Source organism: Acipenser ruthenus, chromosome 22 (assembly GCF_902713425.1).
Source record: "Acipenser ruthenus chromosome 22, fAciRut3.2 maternal haplotype, whole genome shotgun sequence".
NCBI lineage: Eukaryota > Metazoa > Chordata > Actinopteri > Acipenseriformes > Acipenseridae > Acipenser > Acipenser ruthenus.
The window spans coordinates 13,697,780-13,723,598 of NC_081210.1; the positions used below are offsets into that span (position 1 = coordinate 13,697,780).

At 41.0% G+C, this 25,819-nt stretch overlaps 1 protein-coding gene across 1 annotated transcript in view; it reads left to right on the forward strand.

Annotated features, from left to right (window-relative positions):
* The first annotated feature begins 6,814 nt into the window (after window positions 1-6,814).
* LOC117431313 (dynein axonemal assembly factor 5-like) overlaps window positions 6,815-25,819 on the forward strand; it is a 58,275-nt gene continuing 39,270 nt past the window's right edge. The window contains exons 1-6 of the mRNA XM_034052120.3: window positions 6,815-7,426; window positions 9,154-9,338; window positions 10,936-11,060; window positions 12,008-12,126; window positions 21,749-21,981; window positions 23,608-23,820. Of these exons, the coding sequence (XP_033908011.2) occupies window positions 6,889-7,426; window positions 9,154-9,338; window positions 10,936-11,060; window positions 12,008-12,126; window positions 21,749-21,981; window positions 23,608-23,820 (1,413 nt within the window). The 5' untranslated portion in view covers window positions 6,815-6,888. The remainder of the gene's footprint in view (window positions 7,427-9,153; window positions 9,339-10,935; window positions 11,061-12,007; window positions 12,127-21,748; window positions 21,982-23,607; window positions 23,821-25,819) is intronic.

Here is a 25,819-nt window from a genome sequence, read left to right on the forward strand (position 1 = left end):
CCACTCCACCCCTCCCACCGAACACACCCACTCCACTACTCCCACCGAACACACCCACCCACCCCTCTCACCGAACACACCCACTCCACCCCTCCCACCGAACACACCCACCCACCCCTCCCACCGAACACACCCACTCCACCCCTCCCACCGAACACACCCACTCCACTACTCCCACCGAACACACCCACTCCACTACTCCCACCGAACACACCCACTCCACCACTCCCACCAAACACACCCACCCCACCACTCCCACCAAACACACCCACCCACCCCTCCCACCGAACACACCCACTCCACACCTCCCACCGAACACACCCACTCCACCACTCCCACCGAACACACCCACTCCACCCCTCCCACCGAACACACCCACCCACCCCTCCCACCGAACACACCCACCCACCCCTCCCACCGAACACACCCACTCCACCCCTCCCACCGAACACACCCACCCACCCCTCCCACTGAACACACCCACTCCACCACTCCCACCGAACACACACACTCCACCCCTCCCACCGAACACACCCACCCACCCCTCCCACCGAACACACCCACCCACCCCTCCCACCGAACACACCCACTCCACCACTCCCACCGAACACACCCACCCACCCCTCCCATCGAACACACCCACTCCACCCCTCCCACCGAACACACCCACTCCACCCCTCCCATCGAACACACCCACTCCACCCCTCCCACCGAACACACCCACTCCACCCCTCCCACCGAACACACCCACTCCACCACTCCCACCGAACACACCAACCCACCCCTCCCATCGAACACACCCACTCCACCACTTCCACCGAACACACCCACCCACCCCTCCCACCGAACACACCCACCCACCCCTCCCATCGAACACACCCACCCACCCCTCCCACTGAACACACCCACTCCACCACTCCCACCGAACACACACACTCCACCCCTCCCACCGAACACACCCACTCCACCCCTCCCACCGAACACACCCACTCCACCACTCCCACCGAACACACCCACCCACCCCTCCCACCGAACACACCCACTCCACAGGGAACCTTGTTACAGAGTTTTGAATATCATTGAAGGGTTATGTAAGTAAAATAACTATAAATAGAAGTAAAAATAGTGATAATAAAAGTAAATAAATTGAGTAAACAAATGCATAAATAATTGGAAAAACAGACCATGTGCTGTATATACAGTATATCTATCCCGACACACCCTAATATACATTTACATACACCAGTACCTGCTATCGGAGAAGTGTAATACAAGTGTATATCAGCATACGGTATAAAAGAAGTAATACAAATAAAGAGAAAATATTGATATAAATAATAGTGATATATAGCTAAGAGAATGGGTATATTGGTTTATCCCTCCTGGGCTATGTAAGAGAGAAAATTAACCCATATTTCATTCAATTCGCTGTGTTTATCCTGTATCCTTGCTGTGAGTCTCTCCATAGACGCACGATCAGACATTGTATTTAACCACTGAGAGACTGATGTGTTTGTTCTATTTTTCCAGTTTAATAAAATTACTTTTTTTGCAATAGTGAGAGATTGTAATAATAGTTATTTTCCTTTTGGAGGGGTTTTGAATTCTGATAGATCCACAAGTATACACGAGCAGGGGAGAAAGGAATATCACAGCCAAGGATACAGAGCAGAGAGCTCAGTACCTTTTTCCAATAGTTCTCTATTATTGGGCAGTGCCATAGTGCATAGATATAATTGTCTATTTCATCTCCTTGACAGTATTGACATGATTGGGTAGTTCAGAGTCCCATTAAAAACAGCCTTCTATTGGAAAGATGCACTCTGTGAAGAATTCTATATTGAATGAGGTTGATTTTTGCATTCTTAGAAACTGAGAGGGTAGTATTACATATTTTTCCCCAAAAGGAAAATAAAGATCCCTGACCCATTCGTTAATTGGGGCAACATTCTCCCCTTCGTTGGATATCAGGAAATGGTATATATTAGAGACGAGTCAATTCACCCCTCTATGTTTTAAGAGATATTAGGCTGGGCCAGAGGTGGTTAAGAGTTTTAGTTCAGAGGACAATTTTATTTTTAGGGAATGTCATAATTGAAGATACTGAAAGTAGACGTTTTTATGGAGGTTACATTTTTTACTCAATCTCTCAAATGAGAGGAACTTCCTATTTTCAGAGGTGGTGTAAATCGGTGATACCCTTTTGACTCCAAGAGATAAACTCAAATGGTTTCCCTGCTATGAGGAAGTCAGGATTGTGCCAAATGGGAGAATATTTAGATGGGTGCAGACTGGTCCCATTGAGTTTGTGAGCTCTTAACCAGGCTTTAACTGTAACAGAGATACATGGATGACAGAGGCAGGAGTGTTTCCGAATCTCTACAAATGGAAGGTCCTTAATATATAATGATCCTAAATCGGAATCCTCCAGGTCTATCCAGGCTGGGGAGGTTGCATCTTGAGGGTCTTGCCATTTTGCTAAATATTTAAGTTGGAAAGCAAGAAAATATTTAAGAAAATCAGGGGCTGCCACCTTTGCTTTTGCAACTTTGAAGTGTAGCTAATTTAATCTGTGCTTTCTTATGTTTACAATAAAAAAATAGTAATAGCCTGGTTAAGAGTGTTAAACCACTGGGTTTTAGAATAGGTAGGAACCATGGAGAATAAATAATGAAGTTTGAGCAATATATTCATCTGAACTGCACTACCCATGAGAGAGGAGGGGAATTCCATCTTTCAAGATCTTCTATGATAACTTTAAGTAGGGGGACATCATTTTGTTCAAAAAGTTAATCAAATGTAGGGGAGATTTTAATTCCAACGTATTTAATACCATTTGGTGACCATCTGAAGGGGAGATTTCGAGCTAAAGCATCCCACCTAAACCCATTTAAAGGCAGCACTTCAGATTTACCCCAATTGATTTTATATCCTGAGATCGGCCCGTAATTATTAATACGTTCTAGTACAGGTGGTAGAGATGTCTCAGGGTGCTGGATGAACGGGAAGATATCGTCAGCATACAGACTTATTTTATGATTTAGAGAAGATACTCCTGAAACTAGGGTATTTTGACGTACAGCAATAGCAAGGGGTTCGATGAAAATAGCAAATAACAGGAGAGAGAGTGAACAGCCCTGTCTAGTACCTCTAAATGGTTTAAAAGGTTGTGAAATTGTTCCATTTGTAATAACTGAGGCATGGGGTGAGCTGTATAGAATCCTAATCCAGTCACAAATATATTTTCCAAAACCAAATTTTTCTAGAACAGTAAATAAATAAGAGCAATTGACCCTGTCAAAAGCCTTCTCTGCATCCAGGGAGACTACCACAGTAGGACTGTTACTTTCTGTAGCTAAGTGTATGATGTTAAAAAGCCACCTGACATTATCTGACGACTGCCTGTTTTTTATAAACCCTGTTCGGTCTGAATGAATGAGACCTGGAAGAACACTTTCTATATGGATTTACTAATTATTTCTGTGTCAGTGTTTATTAACGATATTGGACGATAATTAGCACAGTGCCGGATCTTTATCCTTTTTTAACAAGAGAGAGATTAGTGCTGTATTCATAGGCTGTGACAGTGAGTTAGAAATATGTAATTGATTAACCATTAAAAAAATAGGGGAGATAAGAGACCAAAAATGTTTAGAAAATTCACTGGGTATCCATCTTGACCAGGAGATTTTCCACAGGGCATGGCAAGCATTGCTTTTTGCAGCTCTTCACTAGTCAGTGGGTTGTCTAATTTTTTAGAATCAAGATCTGATATTGCAGGTATTTTTAGTTTTTCTAGACAGTTATTTATTTGGGATATCTCAGGTCCGGATTCAGGTTTATGTAGATTGGAATAAAAGGATGTGAATGTCTCATTAATTTTTTGCTGATCTGTTATAATGGTACCATGTGTATCTTTAAGATTTTTCCTTATTATGTTTTATTTGATTAGCTAACAAATGACCTGATTTGTCCCCAAATTCAAATTGTTTTTGTCTACTTCTGTAAAATAAAAATTCAGTTTCAGATGATATAATTTTATTAAGTTCAAATTTAGCCTGTAGCAAGTGCCTGTGGATGTTGTTAGTGCAAGAAGATGAGAAGAGACCGTCTAAATATTTTGCTTTATTTTCTAGAATTTTTCTCTTTTCGTTTTCTTTTTTTTTCCTTATGGAGCCAAAGGCAATTATCTTTCCCCTAAGCACTACTTTGGCAGTCTCTCATAGCAGAGAAGGTGAGCAATCAGGTGTATCATTGAATTACAAGAATTCAGACCATTCCTTTTACAAGTAATCATTGAATTCAGGGTCAGATAGTAGAGAGGTATTGAATCACCATCTCATAGACTTATGTTAATATGAATTCAGGTATAGGATAAAACTAAGAACATTTCTGAACAAGAGGAGGATGCTCGGGCCTATCTAAGCTTGTCTGGTTCTTAGCAGCTAGTTGATCTCAAAATGTTATCGTTGGGTCTTAGGTAACCCATTCCATCCCCTCATCACTCTGTGTGTCTCTGTGTGTCTCCTTCTCTGTCCAAAGTCTATCTCCTTTTAATTTCCAAATGAATGTAAACAAAGCACAGTTTAGCACAATTTGTGCAACTGAGCTCTTTTTTTATGAATGGAGCTTTGAACATCAGCATGCTACAATTAAAACAAATACACAAACAAGCTTCTGGTCCCAGACATGTAGCCATTCATTACTCTGTCAGAGCATGTATGCAAACATTGCACAATCACCAAAAGATGGATGACTTCCAGTGTGCTGTGCCAGTGGCACTAGCAGCCAAACTAAACACCCTCAGGTAGTGAAGTCTGGAAGCCTGCCTCACAGCCCAGTTCATTGCAAGTTAGGTTAACCTTCCACAGGGTCACAGGGGCATATCAGAACAGGCATGCCATGAAACAAGTTCGCTAGAAACAACTATGTTATGAGTGTGGAATCTAGGATTTGTGTGCAATCGTTGATCTCTAGAATATAGATTCACTTGAATAACACTGAAGTATTGTTGAGCAATTTAAAGGATTTAAAAAAAAGGATTTTAGCCTTCACTAGTAACCCTTTCCATGCCCCCTTATCATTATAAAGTTAAACTTCTCATTTCTAATACAAGTTCTTTATTTTAAAATGTTAGCTTCACCACCATGTCTCTTAAAGTAATTTTAGCTAACAAAATAAATTCATAAATCCTACCCATTGTGCACTTCAAACAGCTATATTTGTCTTAAGTGTGCAATTTTTAAAGAAATACAAGTTACCAATCAATCAAACTTTATTTTTTATACAGCGCCTTTCACAATAAATCACCCCAAAGAGCTCTACATAGACAAATATTAAAAGAAGTAACAATAAACTAAGTTAACAATAAAATAAAAACGACGACTTAGAGCAAGAAAAACTGTATATATATATATTATTTGTTTATTTAGCAGACACCTTTATCCAAGGCGCCTTACAGGGATTATGGTGTGTAAACTATGCATCAGCTGCAGAGTCACTTACAATTACGTCCCACACGAAAGACAGAGCACAAGGAGGTTAAGCGACTTGCGCAGGGTCACACAATGAGTCAGTGGCTGAAGTGGGATTTGAACTGGGCACCTCGTGGTTACAAGCCTGTTTCTTTAACCACTGGACCACATAGCCTCTTGTGTGGTCCAGTGCAAAGAATAGGAAGCCAGTGCAAATATGCTACCACTGGGGTAATGTGCTCGCTCTTAGTCCCTGTTAAAACTCTAGCAGCAGCACTTTGTACAAGTTGCAGGTGAGATATAACATGAATACAAGTATCAAAGGATATGGCATCGCAGTAATCAATTCTAAAAGATACAAAAGCAAGCATCAATCTCTCAGCATCTGGTCAGCAAAGAACACTTCTCAATTTAGTGATACTTCTTAGATGAAGAAATACATATTTAATAGTAAATATGTTCTCAGAGTGCTGGCTTTCCCTCGCAGAAAGTCTCTTACTGGTTCACTTTTGTGATCCTTTAGTCCCAGCAGTGTCTTCTGGGTCAAACCATGTGAAGGGGTGGGGACAATTTCACCCACCAGATGAACCAGGAAGTGCGAGATGGTATAATAACATGGCTTGCAAACAGATTTCTTTAACCTGGTGTACACGTTTGCTACATCATTTATTTATTTCCAAACTGTACATTATAATGAATGGATGTGCATGGCAGAGAAAATGCATGGAACTATTGTGTTAGCTACAATTACTTTAATTACCAGAATGTATAATGTTGTTATCATCATGTTAAGAAAATGTATCACTATGATTTGTTTTTATTTTTAAAGTTGTATTTTTAATATAAATCTGTTTTTTTTTTCTAAATTAAACCTTTAATTTTACAACGAATGCAGAAATAACTAACAGCTGCCAATGATGCAGAAAGAACGCATTAGTTAAGAATGACTGAGCGCTTCCAACATCTTGTGGACTCGTGGCTGAGCTTAATGTGTAAAACACAAATACTAAACATCTGTGTATCAAATGTAATTCATATATCAAATACAGATTTAATATAAGATATATATATATATATTAAATGCAATACTCTAGCGATTATTATATAACATACATATAGCAATTATTAAATAAACTAGGACATTTCTGACTGTACCTCATACTGAACAGTATTTTTATAGTTACCAAAAACAACATACATACGATAAGGACTAGGACATAAACAAAAAAAGAAATCATACAAATCGTGTGCGTTTGTAAGCAGAATACACGTGCTTGTTGCTGTGGGAACACCCCTGCAACAAACAACACCTTACAAATGCGTGAGTGAACCAATAAAGTTTATTGTATTGAAAGTGCCGTCAGTGGGTTGTTGTCTGTCGCAGCTCTGCCGGGTTACCATAACGACTCCAGCAATGGCTGCGTTAGCGGTTGGTGAGAAACGTGTTGCGGCTGAAATTGTACAAGCAATGGCCCGACATTTAAACTGTTTGAATGATGAAAATAAAATCACCAGGAAAAAGGCTCTGGAGTCGATCCGGAAAGAAACTCTGGACCAAAAACTGTCCAGCCTCGTGCTGCAGGAGGTGTTTACCATTCTGCTGAAGCCCCTTCTCAAATGTCTGTCAGACCCGATGGAGAAGTGCAGGGAGACCGCGATTCAGATGATAAGTGATTTCATCAGAAATACCCCCGAACCCCAGGAGTCCTTGCCCTACTTCATAGCAACCGTTGCCCAGCGCTTGGGCAGCCAGGACATTGTGGAGCCCGCGGAGGAGCTGAGGCTGGCGCTGGTGGAGGTTTTGACTCTGACAGTTGAAGTGTGTGGGAAGAGGCTAGCTCCATATCTGGAGGACATGGTCAGGATCCTTCAGAGGACCATCGTAGATCCTTTCCCCGATGTGAAAAAGGAAAGCTGCAAGTGCGCTGCAATTTATGCAAAGTGCATACCAGGTATGGGGTTATATTCTCTACATGCGCACTCGCAGTCATAGTAAAACTATGTCCGTTTCAATGTGAAAGTTAGCTGGTACAATATGTTGCAAAGACTACCAGGGTCAGGATGAACTGTTTGTCGTTATTTTTAATTCAGATCAGATTTGCATTTTATGCCAGCTTCCTGATTGCATGTAGTGCAGGCTACGGCTGAAGCCAGGGCAGTTGCCATGGTTTCAACTAGCCATGCGTCGAGGCTGTTATGCAAACAAACGTCCTGACTTTTACGTCTCCCTTTGTGAGGTGCCTAACTGAATATTTCACAAACATACAAGGTGTAATTCGCTTATGTTCCAGTTTTAACAAGTCATGTAACATACTGAAACCGTCATTATGCATTTAGCATTTTCAAATAGGAAATCATCTTTGAATGTATGCATTGTGCATGCCTTAATTCACTTTTACCCTTTATTTAAAAATATAATTTATCAGAATACCTACCCTCGTAACATTGAATAGGTTATTAGTATCTTTCTTGATCCTACACCTCTGTTTCTTATGTTTCTTTTTAACATTGTATAACATATGCCAAAATACATTTAAAATCTTTTTAAGCTACAGTTCAACAGCCGCGTATAGCCTAGTTTCAGAACCCTCCAAAGGGTCTTGTATGTATATTTTATTAACTTGTTATAAGGAGAAATACAATCAAAGTAAAAAAAAAAAATACACCAGAAAATAAAATATTTCAAATGGAAAAATGTTCATAAAATAACATAGCAGGTTTGAAACTGTTATGGAAATTCCAGTACCAGCTTAGTAAAACTAACAATTAAACCTACAAGTATAATTGGAGGAGAGGCAAGCCTATCATCTTGTTGTGACTTTCCCTTTCTCTTAATTAGTATCACTGCAGTTTATTTTTATTTTTGTTTGAACTTTATTCTGAACTGTAACTCTAAAGGCAATGGTATTTTGTTCAGATGTAAACCGTATTCTTGGATCCCTGGTTGTTTCAGCCAGTGAGTAGTTAAAGTGATTGCAGTTAACAAAATAATGTACTGTACTTAAGAACATAAGAAAGTTTACTAACGAGAGGAGGCCATTCAGCCCATCTTGCTCGTTTGGTTGTTAGTAGCTTATTGATCCTAGAATCTCATCAAACAGCTTCTTGAAGGATCCCAGGGTGTCAGCTTCAACAACATTACTGGGGAGTTGGTTCCAGACCCTCACAATTCTCACTTCCATTAATTGCACAAGAAATGTCCACTTTTGAAAGCAGCATGCTTGTATTTTATTTTAAAATATGATATCTGGTACTACAGTTGTTTAAAGATCTCTGTTTGCAGGCCCTGCTTTCAGTTAGTGTTGCACTTGCTTGGTCACCTGGAGTGTGAAATTGTCCCACTGCTTTGCTCTTCTTTCCTGTCAATAACCAACCAGCTGCTTCCCCTATTGACTGACATGTTTTCAGCCAGTAGCATGCCCAGGAGACACTGCTGAGGTGACTCAGGAAGTGAAGCGCAAACAGATAACCCGAGAATGAGGCATAGAAATGGAGGGCTTCCTTTTATCTAAAGTAGTACCAGATATCATGTTTTAAAATGAAAATACACAGTGCTACATAGTGTTTCTTTCAAAACTCCACATTTGAGACCTATTCAGCTGTTTGAAGTTTATGAAATTAGTTACTTTAGTGATGTATCATAACTCAGTTTGACAAATATATATATTTTTCTTTACAGAACATTTTCACATGGCAGCAGATTCGCTTATAAAGCCCCTGATGCAAACCATATCGCACCAGCATTCGAAGGTACGAGTGTCTGTAATTCAAGCCACAGGCACAGTGATGCAGTACGGCAATGGGAAGTCCATGGATGATGTGCTTTCACACTTAGCCCAGCGACTTTTTGATAATTCACCACAGGTACATTTATCTCCATTCATTTAAAAAAAAAAAAAAAAAAAACTATTGAAACATCAAAAGTGTTTGACTTTGTTTCAAGTGTGACTTATAGCAATGGTAACTAAGAAAATAACTCCCACCATGCACTCATGATATAGCCCTCAAATGTGCAGTCTTGAAAGAAACATGTTATTTTCATTTCAAAACATCATGGCCCATATGCGTAAAAGATGGCAATAATTTCCAGCTATTAATAAAAATCACTGGGCAGTATTAAACACGCGATTTATAAAACTACTAACTGGTTATTTTATCAGCCAGTAATGGTTTTAGATGTGATTTACTGTCACTGATTATTACCGAGAGATTGTATCTAACCAATTGTCGGAGGTATGCAAATGATCTGTGTACCCTACTTAAAACATCAGCGGTTTACACTGTCATGTTATGGCTTGGGACATGTCTGGAGACAGACAGGCTGTCCGGAATATGGAAATGTCAGGTTTAAAAAAAAAAAAGATACACACAGGTGCTGGAGAGGTGAGGTTAGGGGTAGAATATACTTTTTGATAAAGAAATGATGACATTTTTATCTAGCTTATATGCACATGCCTTCCTGAAAGAACTGTAACCATCAGAAACGTCAGTTTTGTCACAGTTCATGGTATTTTACTTTACCTCTTATGTTGGCACACGTTTCCTTTCCAGCGCACAGGAAAGTATAAAGCACTGGAGCAACGGCAAGCTCCGGCCATTTCTCATATCTTTAAAACTTATTGAATGACAAATGGCGCAGAAAGACAGCACCGCACAGTTACATTCAAATGCAATACATACAATAATAATACATCTAAAATCACTTTCTCATACAGTACACATTACCATGCAAAAAGCTTATTTTAAACTAAAAGAAAGAAATACAGCTAGATTGAAAAATCCTGTCTGTCACACAATACTACTCTGTTTCACAGTGAATTTGGATTAGAAAATACTACATATTTCTTGCAATGTATTTGTAGTTACTAAAATTCAGCTTCTTAATCTAACTAAACCTACAAGAATGCAGTCCCATTTGACATGAATAGGTATTTTTCTATATAAATAATAAACACACAAAGTGGTGGGGGCCTTGTAATAAAATATAATTTACTTGAAAATGACTTGAGCTGCCTCTATCGGTAGATGCAATGCTATGAAACGTATGTAAAGCTAAGTACTACCTGCTTTCTGCGCACGGACAGTGATTAATATAAGAATGAAATTAGTTGTTTTGTTTTTTACCTGCAAAAACTGGCTTGCATCAGAACCTAAAGTACCAGATTTCATGTTTTACAATGAAAATACTGTGCATGTTTGGTATAACATGTTTCTTTCAAAGCTGCTTATTTAAATCTAATGTCGCTAATGGAAGTGCAAAGCAGGTAAGTGTTATGGAATTATTTTGTTAACTACAATTACTTTAAAGCATTCATTACCAGAACTGCAATGTGTATATACGTACAGTACTGCAAATAACATTTTATTTAGCAGTAAAAGTACATTAGCTTTTAAAACAAATGAAGAAAAAGCTCTCTTGCAGTTGAAAATGTTCTAAGTGTCTTTGTCTTTTTTCTTCCAGGTCCGACTAGCTGTCACGAATGTAGTGGGGGTCTGGCTTTTGGACCTACGAGACAGATATTCTTATTTTCATAAACTAATTCCATTGCTCCTCAGTAGCTTCAGTGATGAAATACCTGAAATAAGGTAAAGCCCATAACAAAATATCCACAGCAAAATATAATATCAAATAAACAAGTATGGCAGGAACATCCTTCCCCGCCATGGCTGTGCATTCAAAATTAGAGCCATCAGTACAATGAACAAACTGATGGCCATGACATACACCAGTATATCTACAGGATTAGAGAATAGTATAGAATTGGCAATGCCATGTTTAATCACAGTTTGGTAAGCAATTCTCAGTAATGTATGTTAAGTAATGGGAATACCACGTTTCATGACAGTCGGATCACCAGTTCTCCAATTAGAAATAAAAATACGTGTAGTGTGACATATGAACGCACATGCGCCTCCTCTAGATCTCTTTCACGGGATTTCATCCCTGGTGGGGGCTAATCATTACAGAAATCTCCTCTAGATCTCTCACAGGGGATTTCATCCCTGGTGGGGGCTAATCATTACAGAAATCTCCTCTAGATCTCTCACAGGGGATTTCATCCCTGGTGGGGGCTAATCATTACAGAAATCTCCTCTCTCTTTCACAGGGGATTTCATCCCTGGTGGGGGCTAATCATTACAGAAATCTTACCTGTTTTGCACTTCCATTAGCTGGATAGTTTTAGCAAAACACAATAAAAAAGAAATTGATCTGCTACTACATTAGGTTAAAGAAAGTTGTCCACTTTCCAATAAATCTGTACACTTGCACTTCCTTGTGGTCAGCATGTTTCTGTCTGAAAGCAGTCAATAGGGGAAGCAGCTGGTTGGTTAATGACAGGAATGAAGCTGTTGAAGAGGTGGTATGGTTTCACCCTCCAGGTGACTTGGGAGTGCATCAGTATCTGAAAGCATGGCATGCATTTCTAGTGTAGTGCCAGATTTCAGGTTTTAAAATAAAATATTTCGAGGGGGAGGAGATAGAGGAGACTTGGTTTGGTATCAGTTTTAAATTGTCTCCTTTTATCACCTAGGCTTCTGGCTGGCAGTTACTGGAAGAAGATTGGTTGTCAGTGGCAACAAGAGAATGAAGAAGACTTGAAGGACAAGCTTGACTTTTTGACTTTGCCACCCCCTCACTATCCAACAGGAGGTAGGAAATGTCATCCTCTGTCTCAATGGATTTTGAGACTGACCCGACTTATCTAGGATTTCCATTACCATATACAGTGCAAGCTTAGTGCTGATAGGTTATGTGAAACCAGTTTCTTTAATTACCTGACTCTGGCTGTGAATGTTTATCATATTCATTTATAATATGACCTATATCTAGGGTCTTCACAATGCTTACCTAGACACGTTATTTAGGAAGTAAAGGCCCAGGGTTTTAAAGCACACTGTAAAAGAGATGTAGTGGAGAGTCCGCCACTATAGAACTGTGTCATTTAGCTCTTATTTATGATCTCATTTTGGTTTGAGAAAAGTGGGTCAGATGTCAGCTGATGCTATATGCCATCATGGTTTGGTGTGAATAATTCCTTTGTGAACAGGATTCATTACACAATTACATTTCAGATTATCTGTTCTTCTGTCCTTTCTTCATCATTTGTTCTTATTCCTTTGTGTTTTAGACGTTTACTGCCAAATTGTGAATTGAATTAGAAAACCCTGTATTGTATTTTCTGCAAGTATAGGGCAGTTCTGTTGGATATTTGTTCAAAGGTAGTGCAGATTTCAAATGTGGTTGGTTTGAATCCATACTTGCGGTAAGCATAATTGTTTGTGCTTTTATGGTGTAAATTGTCTGTGGTCCACTTTCCTAGGAGCCTTCTTTTTAATTTGATTGTGTTTCTAAATCCACACATGAACCCAAATCAACAAGTTTATTCTTGACTAGCGGAAGTGAAAGAGCTGTTAAAGGGTCCTTTGCAGATGTTTCACTTCTGACTGACTGATCCCAGAGTCTCAGGATTGACTCCCATCTCCTAGAAGTGGTTTGTTTTTCATTTCAAGGCCCCGGGGAAGGCGAGGTGTTTATTTGGTGTGGGTTCAGTTGTGATCAACCAGGTAAAGAACAGCCTGCAGTGTTTACAAGCAACGCATTGCGCTACCATTACTTTGTCCTGCTCAGTCTGTATCACAGTGTTATTTGAAAAGTTTATTCACACATTATGGGAAATCAACTGGCGAATACATTTCTCAACATTTACTCGGGAGCATTGGCGAAGAGAAATAGTTATCTTCGCAGTGTATCCAGATCGCACTCCTGCAAATGCTGGTTTTCTGTTCCCACACGACGCAACTCATTTTCATTACCAGCTCTGTTGCAGAAGGGAGCATGATCAGATACACTGCAATCCTTGCAAGAAAAAAGTTATTTCTACTAACAAACATTCCTAAGTAAAAGTTGGGGGGGGAAAATTAATTCTTTGGCCATTTATTATTATTATTATTATTATTTATTTCTTAGCAGACGCCCTTATCCAGGGCGACTTACAATCGTAAGCAAATACATTTTCTACAATGTGTGATAAAAAAATATATGAAAACAATAGGGATTATGATAAAAAAAATAAATGCTGTGATATGAACAAACTGGATACAGCAAAGTAATGTGTTTCTTTTAAACACTGCAGGGGGTTCTGTAACACTTTCATTGATGTAGCTTGCATTCCTGTCGTATCTTAAGGATTTGAATGTGACTTGGGTCTATGGCGATGAATGTGTTGGTCTTAACTCAAACGCAATTGGTAGGCTCTTCTTGAGAGAGCTCCCACGCTAGCTTGCAGGGGGTATTCAGGTCATTATTGAGGTCTGCTCTCATGGGAAACCTACTCCATGACTGGAGCCAGCGCCACCTTTCATGAGCACTAAACAGAAAGATTAATTTCATCGTCCTCTAATATACCTGTCCCCTGGGTTGGTTTAAGCATAGGGCTGTTCAAACTAAAAATGGGCATGATATTGTGCCAAGGAGATCTTACCACACTACATAACCTGAACCTTTCATCTCTAGCTTTTTATTTGATCTTGGAAACCAAAAGTTCTTGCTACTGAAACCTACAAGCAGCAGCCTGTACATGCTAGTTTTAATTTTGCCTCAAGGCTGACTGAACACTAACTTTCCACTGGACATTGTAGTTGATAAATGAGTCTTCATGCTGGCTGCTAAACACAGTCATTAATAGACAAATTATAGAGCCTTTCATGCCGAGGTACGTAATTACTTAGATCCTTAAGGCAGGTCTTTCACTTCTGACTTTCTGTTGAGATGTATTTGATCTTATTTTGCTGTACAGCTGTGAGGAGCTCAGAGAAACACAGCACCTTCTGTTACTCTGTGTGGATAAATTACAGAGCACAAAAACCAAGGCTGACCCTGCTGAGATTTCTAAATCCTTACCTGGGTCATTCCTTGGGGTGTATCGATGAACTGTGATATTTTCTTGACATGATTTGTCTTGCCAGAGGTATGTATTGTTTGTATTGTGATACAAGACCACTAGCACAACATAGCTAATTGTAGTTCACCAAATGGTTCTTGAATGAAGAGCAAGTACATACAGTACCCTGCCTATCTCAGTTAATGCTTGTCTTAACAAAAAGTCAATCATTAAAATGATCATTTGATCATCTTTTGCATCATACAATTAGCCTATCAGGAAAATGTATAGTATCATGATCTGCATATAGATATACGTGGTGATATAGGTGGGGAAGAGGGTATGTGTGCTTTCCCTCTCTCTGAGTGGCTGGAAGCTCCGTTTGAGCGTATTGGAGTAGATATAGTGGGACCGCTAGAAAGGAGTGCGGCAGGATACACACACCTATTGGTCATTTTGGATTATGCTTTGCGTTATCCAGAGGCCATTCCCCTCCGATCTGCGTCTGCTAAATCTGTTGCCAACGAGCTTGTGAAGGTTTTCTCCCGGGTGGGGATCCCCAAGGAAATACTGACCAACCAAGGCACCAACTTTATGTCCTGGCTAGTCCGCGGAACATGTAAACTTTTGGGGATTAAGACCATTAGGACCTCGGTTTTTCACCCCCAGACTGATGGTCTTGTGGAGCGTTTTAATAAGACCCTCAAAAACATGTTGCGCAGATTTATTAGTAGTGACGTGCGTTACTGGAACCAGCTGATTCCTCCCCTTCTCTTTGCTATCGGAGAGGTACCCCAGGCTTCCATGGGTTTTTCGCCATTCGAGCTGCTGTATGGTCGGAGACCCCGGGCTGTGCTCGATCTGGTCAGAGAGATGTGGGAGGAACAGCAGGACAATTCGACCAATACTGTCCAGTAAGTGTTGGATCTGCGCAAACGTCTTGAGTCTGTGGGAAAATGGGCGCATGACAATTTGCAGCAGGCTCAGCACAGACAGGAGACCCAATATAACAGGGGGGCCTGGTTGCGCACGTTTCAGCTGGGGGATAAGGTGCTTCTGTTGTTACCCAGCTCTGAGTCCAAACTTCTGGCGAAGTGGCAAGGACCTTTTGTGGTTACACGCCGGGTTGGGACGGTGGATTATGAGATCTGCCAGCCGGAGCGACGGAGAGAGAAGCACATTTACCATGTAAACCTGCTGAAGCCTTGGTTACAGCAGGAGGCTTTGTTAGTGGCGCAAGCAGATGACGTCACCGACCTGGGACCTGATCTTTCTGTGTTGACGAAACGGGTCGGTACAGATTGCAGAGAATCTGACACCAACACAGAAATGTAAGGCTCGGGCGCTGGTGGCGGAATTTCCTGATGTGTTTTCTCCCGTCCCGGGGCAGACTCAAGTAGCCCACCATCACATTGAGACTGAGCCGGGGGCGCTAGTTCGCCAGAGGCCGTACCACATACCTGAGCGCAAAAGGCAGGTAGTAAAGGCAGAGATTGACGAGATGCTCAGACTGGGGGTAATAGAGGAGTCCCAAAGTGACTGGAATAGTCCAATTGTTTTAGTGGATAAGCCGGACGGGTCAACTCGATTTTGCATTGACTTCAGGCGAGTTCATGAAAAATCGAAGTTTGACGCTTATCCCATGCCCCGGGTAGATGAGTTGCTGGAGGGTCTTGGCACGGCTCATTTTATGACGACACTGGATTTAATGAAGGGGTACTGGCAGATACCCCTGACCCCAGAGCCCAGAGAGAGGACAGCGTTTTCGACTCCCTTTGGGTTGTACCAATTTAGGACCATGCCCCTTGGGTTGCACGGAGCACCAGCCACTTTCCAGCAAATGATGGATCCCATTTTGCGGCCCCATCAGCAGTACGTCGCTGCTTACATAGATTACGTGGTTATCCACAGTGAGGACTGGCCGAGTCATCTGCGTAAGGTAGCGGCGGTACTGCAATCCTTGCGGGAGGCTGGGCTCACTGCTAACCCAAAGAAAAGTTGCATTGGGAAGAGCGAGTTGGAGTATTTGGGGTATCGAGTAGGGAGTGACCAGATCAGACCGCTGATTGCTAAGGTGAAAGCCTTGACTGACTGGCCGGTCCCTACAACCAAAACCCAGGTGTGCTCTTTCTTGGGACTAGCGGGCTATTACAGGAAGTTCATCCCAAGCTTCGCCACGCTCGCTGCTCCTTTGACAGACCTCACCAGGAAGGCTGCCCCAGATACGGTTCAGTGGACGGAGCCGTGCCAGAGACCCTTTCTCGCTTTGAAGCGAAGGCTGTGTAGCAAGCCAGTGCTATGCAGTCCTGATTTTAGTAGGAGGTTCACCCTGCAGACGGATGCGTCAGAGACAGGTCTCGGGGCAGTGTTGTCTCAGGAGGACGCACAACCAAAAATTCAGACTTTATTTGTTAACAAAAGTAAACTTTCTCTTTCAACAAATACCTGTTTATGCTGATCCTGGATCCAAAAAAAAGAAATGTTGGCCAGAAAACACAATGCAAGTATACCTAGCAGTGGCGGACTGGCCATCTGGAGCACCGGGAGAATTCCCTGTGGGCCGGCGGGCCGCAGGCCCGATACAAAAAAAATATATGTATTATCTCCCAGCCCAGGCTGTTCGACTGGGCCGGCCCAATGGTCCAATTAATGGGGGGGCGAGAAATTTGAGCAACCCGGGAGGGGGGGGGGGGGGGGAGAAGAAAGTTGATCGACGCGGGCCAGCCCCCCCACCCGGGCCCCAGGCCTTTGGTCCATTCCTCCCTCTGTGCAGCGGCTGCAGCCCTTAACCCCTCCCCCTTCCCTCACACACACACACACACACTGAGAGTGACATAGCCATGAGACGTTGATGTAGCTAGCTATCAATTTGATGTGGCTAGCTTCAATTTTGGAAAACATCATGGAAAAGCAACACAGTAAAAAACGCAAAGGAGGGGCTGAAAAGATAAGGGAGAAAAAAGTAAAGTCTCTTGAGTCAGATGGAGCCAAATGTAGGAAGTTAACCGACTTATTGGGTAGTAGTGCCAATGCCAATGCCAACAATGTGCATGTAGTAGTCCATGATGAGGAGGATGCTGCAGCCCCGGTTCAAACTAGAGTAGTAGCGGAAGAAGGAGACAGCGATAGCATAGTCGACGATGATTGTGGGTCTAGCACAAGCAAAGTCAGTGCAGCGGCTGCATCCGAAGCGGTAGGCAATGGGGAGCCAGGGAAGGGAGGGAGACAGATAACACAACATCAATATTGGGCTAGCTAACTAGGCTAACTAACTGTACCGCTAACATGATTCCAGCCAGACAGTTTGTTGATTAATGTACAAGCCAGCCATATCAGTCATTTCAAGCTCTATTCCTCAACTTTTTTTGAATAGGAACTACACCATATATGATATTTCCTATTTCATCATATTTTTACTATGTACTTGAGCTTGTGTCCTCAAAAGTGAGTACACCTCAGCAATTTATAACTATTTTTACCAGAAAGGTGAGATTTTAATCTTTCTTGGAGTATGCAGCATTACTAGTTATTGTGTATGGCCCTCTCATGATAAATAATTACTTTTGGGTATGTCTATTTATGCAGAAATCTGCATTTTTACATTACATTCAACAGGTTAATGTTCATTTGAAGCCCTACTGTTTACATTAGTCAGTCCTTGACACAGCACAGCCGCCTTTTATTAATTAAATTCATGATGATTCAGCCTGACTATAAGCTATTGGTTCCACTATGTTGCTATATTTATAATCTGTAGCTGAAACAACTATGAATTACAACTGAATTTTGGTGCTAAGCTACATTTCTCCAGCCCCATTCATGCTATACAAATAAAGGTTTATTATTATTCATTCATTCATTTGATCAAATGGTGGGGCTGCTGCTGTGTTTTTGTATTTTGTCAAAATATTGGGCCTTTATAATTAATTGGTTTATTCATTAATTCATATCCAGGTTGAGGTTGATGATAGGCCCAGTTCAGCTGCAGTGGAAGAGAGAGTCAGGGAGAGCCAGGATGCCAGCTCAACTTTTGATTATTTCAAGAGACCCAAGTCAGATGACCTAAACGTGTTTTTTAGTTTCCACCCTCAATAGAAATAGAAATAAAAAAAACCTAATAAAAAAACCCTGTGGTGCAGAAGGTTTTCTGTTTTAAAGATGGCACCAATCGAAAGTGGCTGTCATACAGTGAAGAAAGCCATGCTTTATACTGTTCAATTTGTATGGCATTTGCCAAGCCCACCGACAGCAGTATTTTCATGAGTGGAATGACAGATTGGAAACATATTCACCAAAGAGTAGAAGAGCAACATGCACAGAAGTAGTGCTGAGGCGTATGTTTTAATGGGCCTCCAAAGCAGATATTGAAAATCTGCTCAGTGGCAGTCAGATGTCTGCTCATAGAGAGCAGGTTTGCAAGAGAAGGCAATCATGACAATTCAGTATGTGTTCTGCAGAACTCTTATAACGGTGTACAGAGTGTGTGTGTTCTGTAGCACTCTGCATTAGTGTACAACAATAGCTGTGATGCAGCTAGGTGGTGGTATTAGGGGTTGGTGTGTGAACGTGCGTGCGTCGGCGGGGCGGGGGCGGTGGAGTATCTGCGGGCCGGTTGTGGTGGGCCGGTCTGGGTCAAAGTCCAGGGCTGTTTTTTAGTCCCAGTCCGTCCCTGATACCTAGGCTACCACCTAGGTCAGGTACTAACCTCCAGCCCACCCAGAGCTCCTCATACTGACCTCTTTGATACCTTATCTCAGGTAGATCCCACCCCCAGCAAAACCATTACTGGGCAAATACCAATAATAATGAAATGCATGAATCCAGATTATTATTATTATTATTATTATTATTATTATTATTATTATTATTATTATTGTTATTATTTAACAAATAATAATGCTTCTCTTCACATTCATTTTAATATAAACTCAGTATTACCCTTATTAAATTTACCAATAATAAAATATTAGGGTTAAGCCAGATTAAACGTCCCTTCTGTGGAAAAGGTAAGCGCAGCCCCGAAAGAACCGCGCATATCAAGCAGGACCCTCAGGCACACGCTCCCCCACACAGACAACAGCCTGCCACAGAGAGCAAGCAGACGTGCATTACCTGCGCTCCTTAAATCCAGTGGTAAGCACCATGCCTATAACTAATTGTTTTTTACAATCTTAAAACTCACAACCCATTTATGTATAAGCATTTTCATGAGCAAAGAATAATTAAAAGATACAAGTTCACTTTACCAGTAGTGTACACCCCGCTACCCAAAATGATACATCGCACTTGAAAAAACAACAACAAATATATCTATTAAAATACAGATTTAATTCTTATGCCATTCCCGGATTCCTGACAAGCAGATACACACAGGTTGATTAAAAACTAATTTTGGGTTCAGTAGTTCGGGACGAACACCAATCACAAAATATTTATTGCGGAAAATGCGGAGTACGCAATTTTACAGAGAAGTATGTTGTATATACACATTAATTTGGCATCAAACCTAACTTGGTTTGAGGGCTCGCTGCCTGGCCTACTGGACGAGGCTGAGACCCCTGTTGATAAAACATAGAAATTGTTTTTAAGAAAGGTGTAGATGGGGAGGTGGTGGGTTACAATGATATTGAAACGCAACTGAGAGGGAAGTGAAGAGGGTATTTATAGTGCTAACAATCTTAATTGGCTAATGTATAAATTAAATGATTCAGTTTGGTGATGCGGAGATTGGCGTCTGACCCTCCTCCTGAACTTTAATTATAAATTTCATGTAGTTTTATCTGTCCATTTATAAAAAGAAAGTTAATCATTTTTGAGTTTGCAGTTTCATTTTTAAAACTACTGGAGGCGGAGAACCGCATTCTGGCTGAGTGATGGAAAAACAGTGTCTCTTACTACAGTCAGAGAGAGATTTACGTTTCTCCATCACGACATGTAAGGGGGAGAATAATTGCTTAAGATGCAAGTGAAAATAGTTCATAGCAACAACAAAAAAATTGAGGGTAGTGTAGCTTGGGGAAGAGACAGTTTGGACAATGGATGAGAGGAAATGAAGAAACAGAAATGGTCAGAATTTGCAAATCCTGCCTGAGGCGTAAGGCAAGGGGAATGTCGCTGTGAATTCGTCTTTTTGACCTTTGCTTCAATAACCTTTGCTATTTAGTGCTGACTCTTATAATTCCTTCTTCTAAAGTCCAGTAGGAATTTTGTACATAAGGGATTTTAGATTGAGGTTAAAATGTCAGTTAAGCTCAGTTTTCGCAACTATACTCTTAAGAACATTAGAACATTTACCAACTGTCCTCTAAATCACTGCGTTTAAAAAAAAAAAAAAGTGCTCAGGCTTTTCTGTTTCGTATCACATCATGGATCGTTATTCTTGTGTTACCTGTTTGACAGTGTGGGCATTAATCCTTACACTACCAGTGCACTAGAGTGGACATTTTGAAAACAGTTTTGAAACAGACTTTAAACTTATGAGTGTAAAAAGCTGTCAGGATGTCAACAATGAAAATACAGAATACAGATATGTTATTTAAACAGTTGTAGCAACAGGTTGGGATGTGTAACGTTATATTTATCGGGACCCCGCTACTTACTCTTTAAAGGATCCCAGTGATTCAGCATCAACACCATGACATGGGGGGGCTCCCGAGTGGCGCATCCAGTAAAGGCGCTCCGCGTGGAGTGCAGGATGCGCCGTATAGCCTGGAGATTGCAGGTTCGAATCCAGGCTATGTCACTGCCGACTGTGACCGGGGGTTCCTAGAGAGGGCTTAGGTCAGCAGGGCAATCCACGGTTCACCGTGCACCAGCGACACCTGTGGCTGATAGGGCACCTGCGGGTCTGCAGTGGAGCCATTCAGATTTGCGTTGTCCTCCGGCACTATAGGTCTGGTGGCGTCGCTGTGGATCCGCAGTGTGAAAAATGATGGATTGCCAGGAACACCTTTCGGAGGACGCATGTTTCAGCCTCCGTTCCCTGAGTTGCCGGTGGGTTGCAGTGGTGAACCGGGATAAAAATAATAATTGGGCATTCCAAAATTTGGGGGAAAACCGGGGTAAAAACCATTGGCGACGACTAAATTAAAAAAAAAACAAAAAAAACAACCTTAACTAGGTAGCCCATTCCATCCCCTCACCACTCTCTGTGTGAAGAAGAGTCTCCTTCAGCAACATGACTAGGTAACCCATTCCATCCTCTCACCACTCTCTGTATGAAGAAGTGTCTCTCTGATCCAGGTTTTTGTGCTGTGATTTAAGATTTGAAACCATCAAGGCCCCACCTAATTATTTTTTGTTCTAGGCTAAATCGATTCTCTATTGTCTTCATAGCTTATTGCATGTTTGCTGTATGTTAAATATGTTTTTTTTTCCCTCAATTCTCTTCAGTGGAACGTCCTGTGCTTGGATGTCGAGAACTGATTTTTAGGAACTTGTCCAAAATCCTTCCGGCCATCAGCCGCGATATAACAGACTGGGTTGTGGGAAACAGGATTAAATCCTCGGAGCTCCTGGGCGTTCTGCTGCTTCATGCAGAAGAGCACATCACACAGCACATGGAACTCCTGCTCAGCATGCTCTACAGGGCTTGCTCCGATGAAGAGAAGCAAGTTGTTAAAAATGTAAGTCTAGGCATTCATTCTTTCAGGAATGTGTGTAAGCTCAACTAGTTGTAGCACCAACTACTTGACTAATAAAGTGACAGTGCCCTCAATAACTGTGAAGCCTGGATGGAAGTGCAGTCGCGGTTGTCATCCATTAACATGAATGGCATTTTAGGCTATAAATAAATAGTTAAAAAAAATTCCAAGCAGTTTTAAATTATAGTTCACAAAGTGTTACGAAACAGTACTTTCACAAATAGAGCACCAGCATTATCAAATGCACGATTCTATTCTGATTTCTGACTATTTTTACCTCAACTATTCAACACATTAGTAGTAGTTCTACCCCTTGGTTCAAAATTGCACTGTTAAAAGGTTGTGCTTGCCTTGATTTTCAGAGATTTCTAATACAGATCACAAATAGCAAGGCTTTGTAAACTGTAGCTCCCGACAGTAAAGGGGAGGCTGTATTTAGAATTGACATCCCTCAGTAGATGTTTCAAATCTCTTGTGACAATACCCACATTCTAAACGTGCAAGTGCAGAGGTTCCCACATCCAGAAGGGTTTATCCAGTCACATTCTGAATTGTTTAGGGTTATGCAAAGAGCTTGATTGCCTTAAAAGACCAACTGACCACTTGAACTATACTCCACGAGGATCCAGACAAGGTTGTTTTCGAGATCATTGACATTCCTTTAATTTATCAGAGTGTGTGGTGGCATTGATTGATAGATAGGGTGTGTACAGGGTCCTGTCCTGTCTCAGATCAGTTAGATCTTGACTCTAATTGGCCAAATCAGGGATGCACAGAAAACTCTTGACATTTTTAACATTATTGTGACCATTGTTGCCTCCTGCTTGCTGATTTAATTATGTTCAAGTCTGTTTTGATGTTATTTACCACATGGGTTTGTAATAAGCATGGGGGGGGGTCTCCTGGGCCTGTGCTACCGCCTTTGTCTTTTCAACATGATACTGATTCATTCTCCTGTTTTATGTCAAATATTTGTAAAGAAACACACAGCAGATGTAAAAATAGCAGCATCAGGACTTACGCAATACAAATATCAATTACAGCTCTTTTAAAAATTATTGCAATATAGTGTAGTAAATAGGACCCAGATATCCAAATACAGTTCTGGACCATTTTTTTCACAGCCACCAGTGGCCATTGACTGGTTGTGACTCCATGGACTGATATAAACATGCTCCAGCAATGTTTTTGAAGTCATCCATAACTATTAAACACTCAATGGTACTGAATTTAGAAAAATAAACTAAAATTCAGTGGCAAACATTTTGACTAGAAGTCTTTAAGTGTTCAAATCGAAAAGGGCTTCTAGAAACATTTGTCATTGAATTTGTTTTTTAGGATTTTTAGTTATTTTTCAAACGTGTTCACAAATGAATATACAGGGTCTCCCATAAGCAATGTCACACTTTCTGCCGATTTCTGATTTTCTGTATTGAACCAGGTGGCGACATCCTGTAGACTGTCTGCACTACACATCAAAATACATGTGGTCCTCATTCCTTAAAGACATTTGAAAAGCAATAGAGACTGATAGTAACAGTTATGTCTAATATTTATTGGGACAGAAATGCATCATCAAAAGCTTTTTTTTTCTTCTATTTGATCCAGTGTTTGAACTCCGCTGAGCTGATCGGAACATTTGTCAACCCAGAGGTTTTTCTGAAGATGATCCTGACCAGCCTCCTGAAATCACCCTCTCCAGCACACCTCATGGTTCTGGCTGCTGTCATTAGAGGCAGCTCAGGGCAAACACTGAAGCCTCACCTTGTGGCTATCGGAGACGTGCTGTCTAACCCTGATGCATGCCAAGCATCTGAAAAGGTAAAACCAACCAATTTTTGTGAATGTAACAAGTGAAGAATGAATTTGTAGTTTGTTTTCAATTAAAGTAAGTAAATAAAACCTGTCTAATCCAGCCGCTCTACATTCCGGCATTCTGTATAATCGCCTCTACAATCCCTATTGAAATGAATGGTGTGATCCTCTCTACAATCCCTATTGAAATGAATGGTGTGATCCTCTCTACAATCCCTATTGAAATGAATGGTGTGATCCCCTCTACAATCCGGAACCTGGCATGATTTGTAAGTCTTGTCTGCCTGAAATCTGACTGTGCAGTCCAGCACCACCTACAGGAAAAACCTTGTTTACATAATAGAAAAAATGAAATGAAAATAACACAGTCCTCCTGCTGTATGCATTGTAATAGTTTTTAAAGTGTTCAAATAGTCATTTAGACCCTTTTTTTATTGGTACAGTATTAGATTTTACAGATTTTTAATGGTATTTTTGCACTTAAAGTTAAATTCAGAAACCTTTCTACACATTCAAATAATGAAGCTAAGCTTTTATTACATGTAAGTTTAGCTCCCCAATGCTTACTGCATTTACTTTATGGTTATAAATGATTATAAGGAACGCATCCGATACATGTGAGCTGCTTCTGGGAGTTTGAGTCCTTGTAGGAAAACAATTCTGAACGTTTTGACAGTGACTCCCGGATGCTAGATGCATTGGCTCTCATTTGTTTACCAATCCCTGCTTTTCCTGTGACTGACGTGTTTTCAATGTCAACTGCATTCCTTCATGTGACTTCAGGAAGTTGACCAGAAGTGTAGCATTGAAGTATCTGCAAGGAGCGTTTGATACAGCTTCAAATAAATTATCATTAAAAAATGTAATTCTTTACCATAGTTTTGACATTTTCTCAATATATATTCGGTAAGATTTACTGGAATTATTTTGTCAGCACTGTGCACTTTAGCTTTGAGCTGGCAGAGTGCCTTACTGTATACACCTGGGATCAACCTGCTCCTGCAGAGTGCCTTACTAGAACATAAGAACATAAGAAAGTTTACAAACGAGAGGAGGCCATTCAGCCCACCTTGCTCGTTTCTTGAAGGATCCCAGGGTGTCAGCTTCAACAACATTACTGGGGAGTTGGTTCCAGACCCTCACAATTCTCTGTGTGCCTCCTATTTTCTGTTCTGAATGCCTCTTTATCTAATCTCCATTTGTGACCCCTGGTCCTTGTTTCTTTTTTCAGGTCAAAAAAGTCCCCTGGGTCAACATTGTCTATACCTTTTAGGATTTTGAATGTTTGAATCAGATCGCCGCGTAGTCTTCTTTGTTCAAGACTGAATAGATTCAATTCTTTTTGCCTGTTTGCATACGACATGCCTTTTAAACCCGGGATAATTCTGGTTGCTCTTCTTTGCACTCTTTCTAGAGCAGCAATATCCTTTTTGTAACGAGGTGACCAGAACTGAACACAATATTCTAGGTGAGGTCTTACTAATGCATTGTAAAGTTTTAACATTACTTCCCTTGATTTAAATTCAACACTTTTATCACAATATATCGGAGCATCTTGTTAGCCTTTTTTTTATAGCTTCCCCACATTGTCTAGATGAAGACATTTCTGAGTCAACATAAACTCCTAGGTCTTTTTCATAGTTCCCTTCTTCAATTTCAGTATCTCCCATATGATATTTATAATGCACATTTTTATTGCCTGCATGCAGTACTTTACACTTCTCTATTCAATGTTATTTGCCATGTGTCTGCCCAGTTCTGAATGCTGTCTAGATCATTTTAAACGACCTTACTGTGTACACCTGGATCAACCTGCTCCTGCAGAGTGCCTTGCTGTATACACCTGGGATCAACCTACCTGCTCCTGCAGAGTGTCTTACTGTATACACCTGGGATCAACCTGCTCCTGCAGAGTGCCTTACTGTATACACCTGGATCAACCTGCTCCTGCACATGAAGTGGTGCTTTGCCAAGCAGAACATTTTGGTGCACAGATACTGTATAA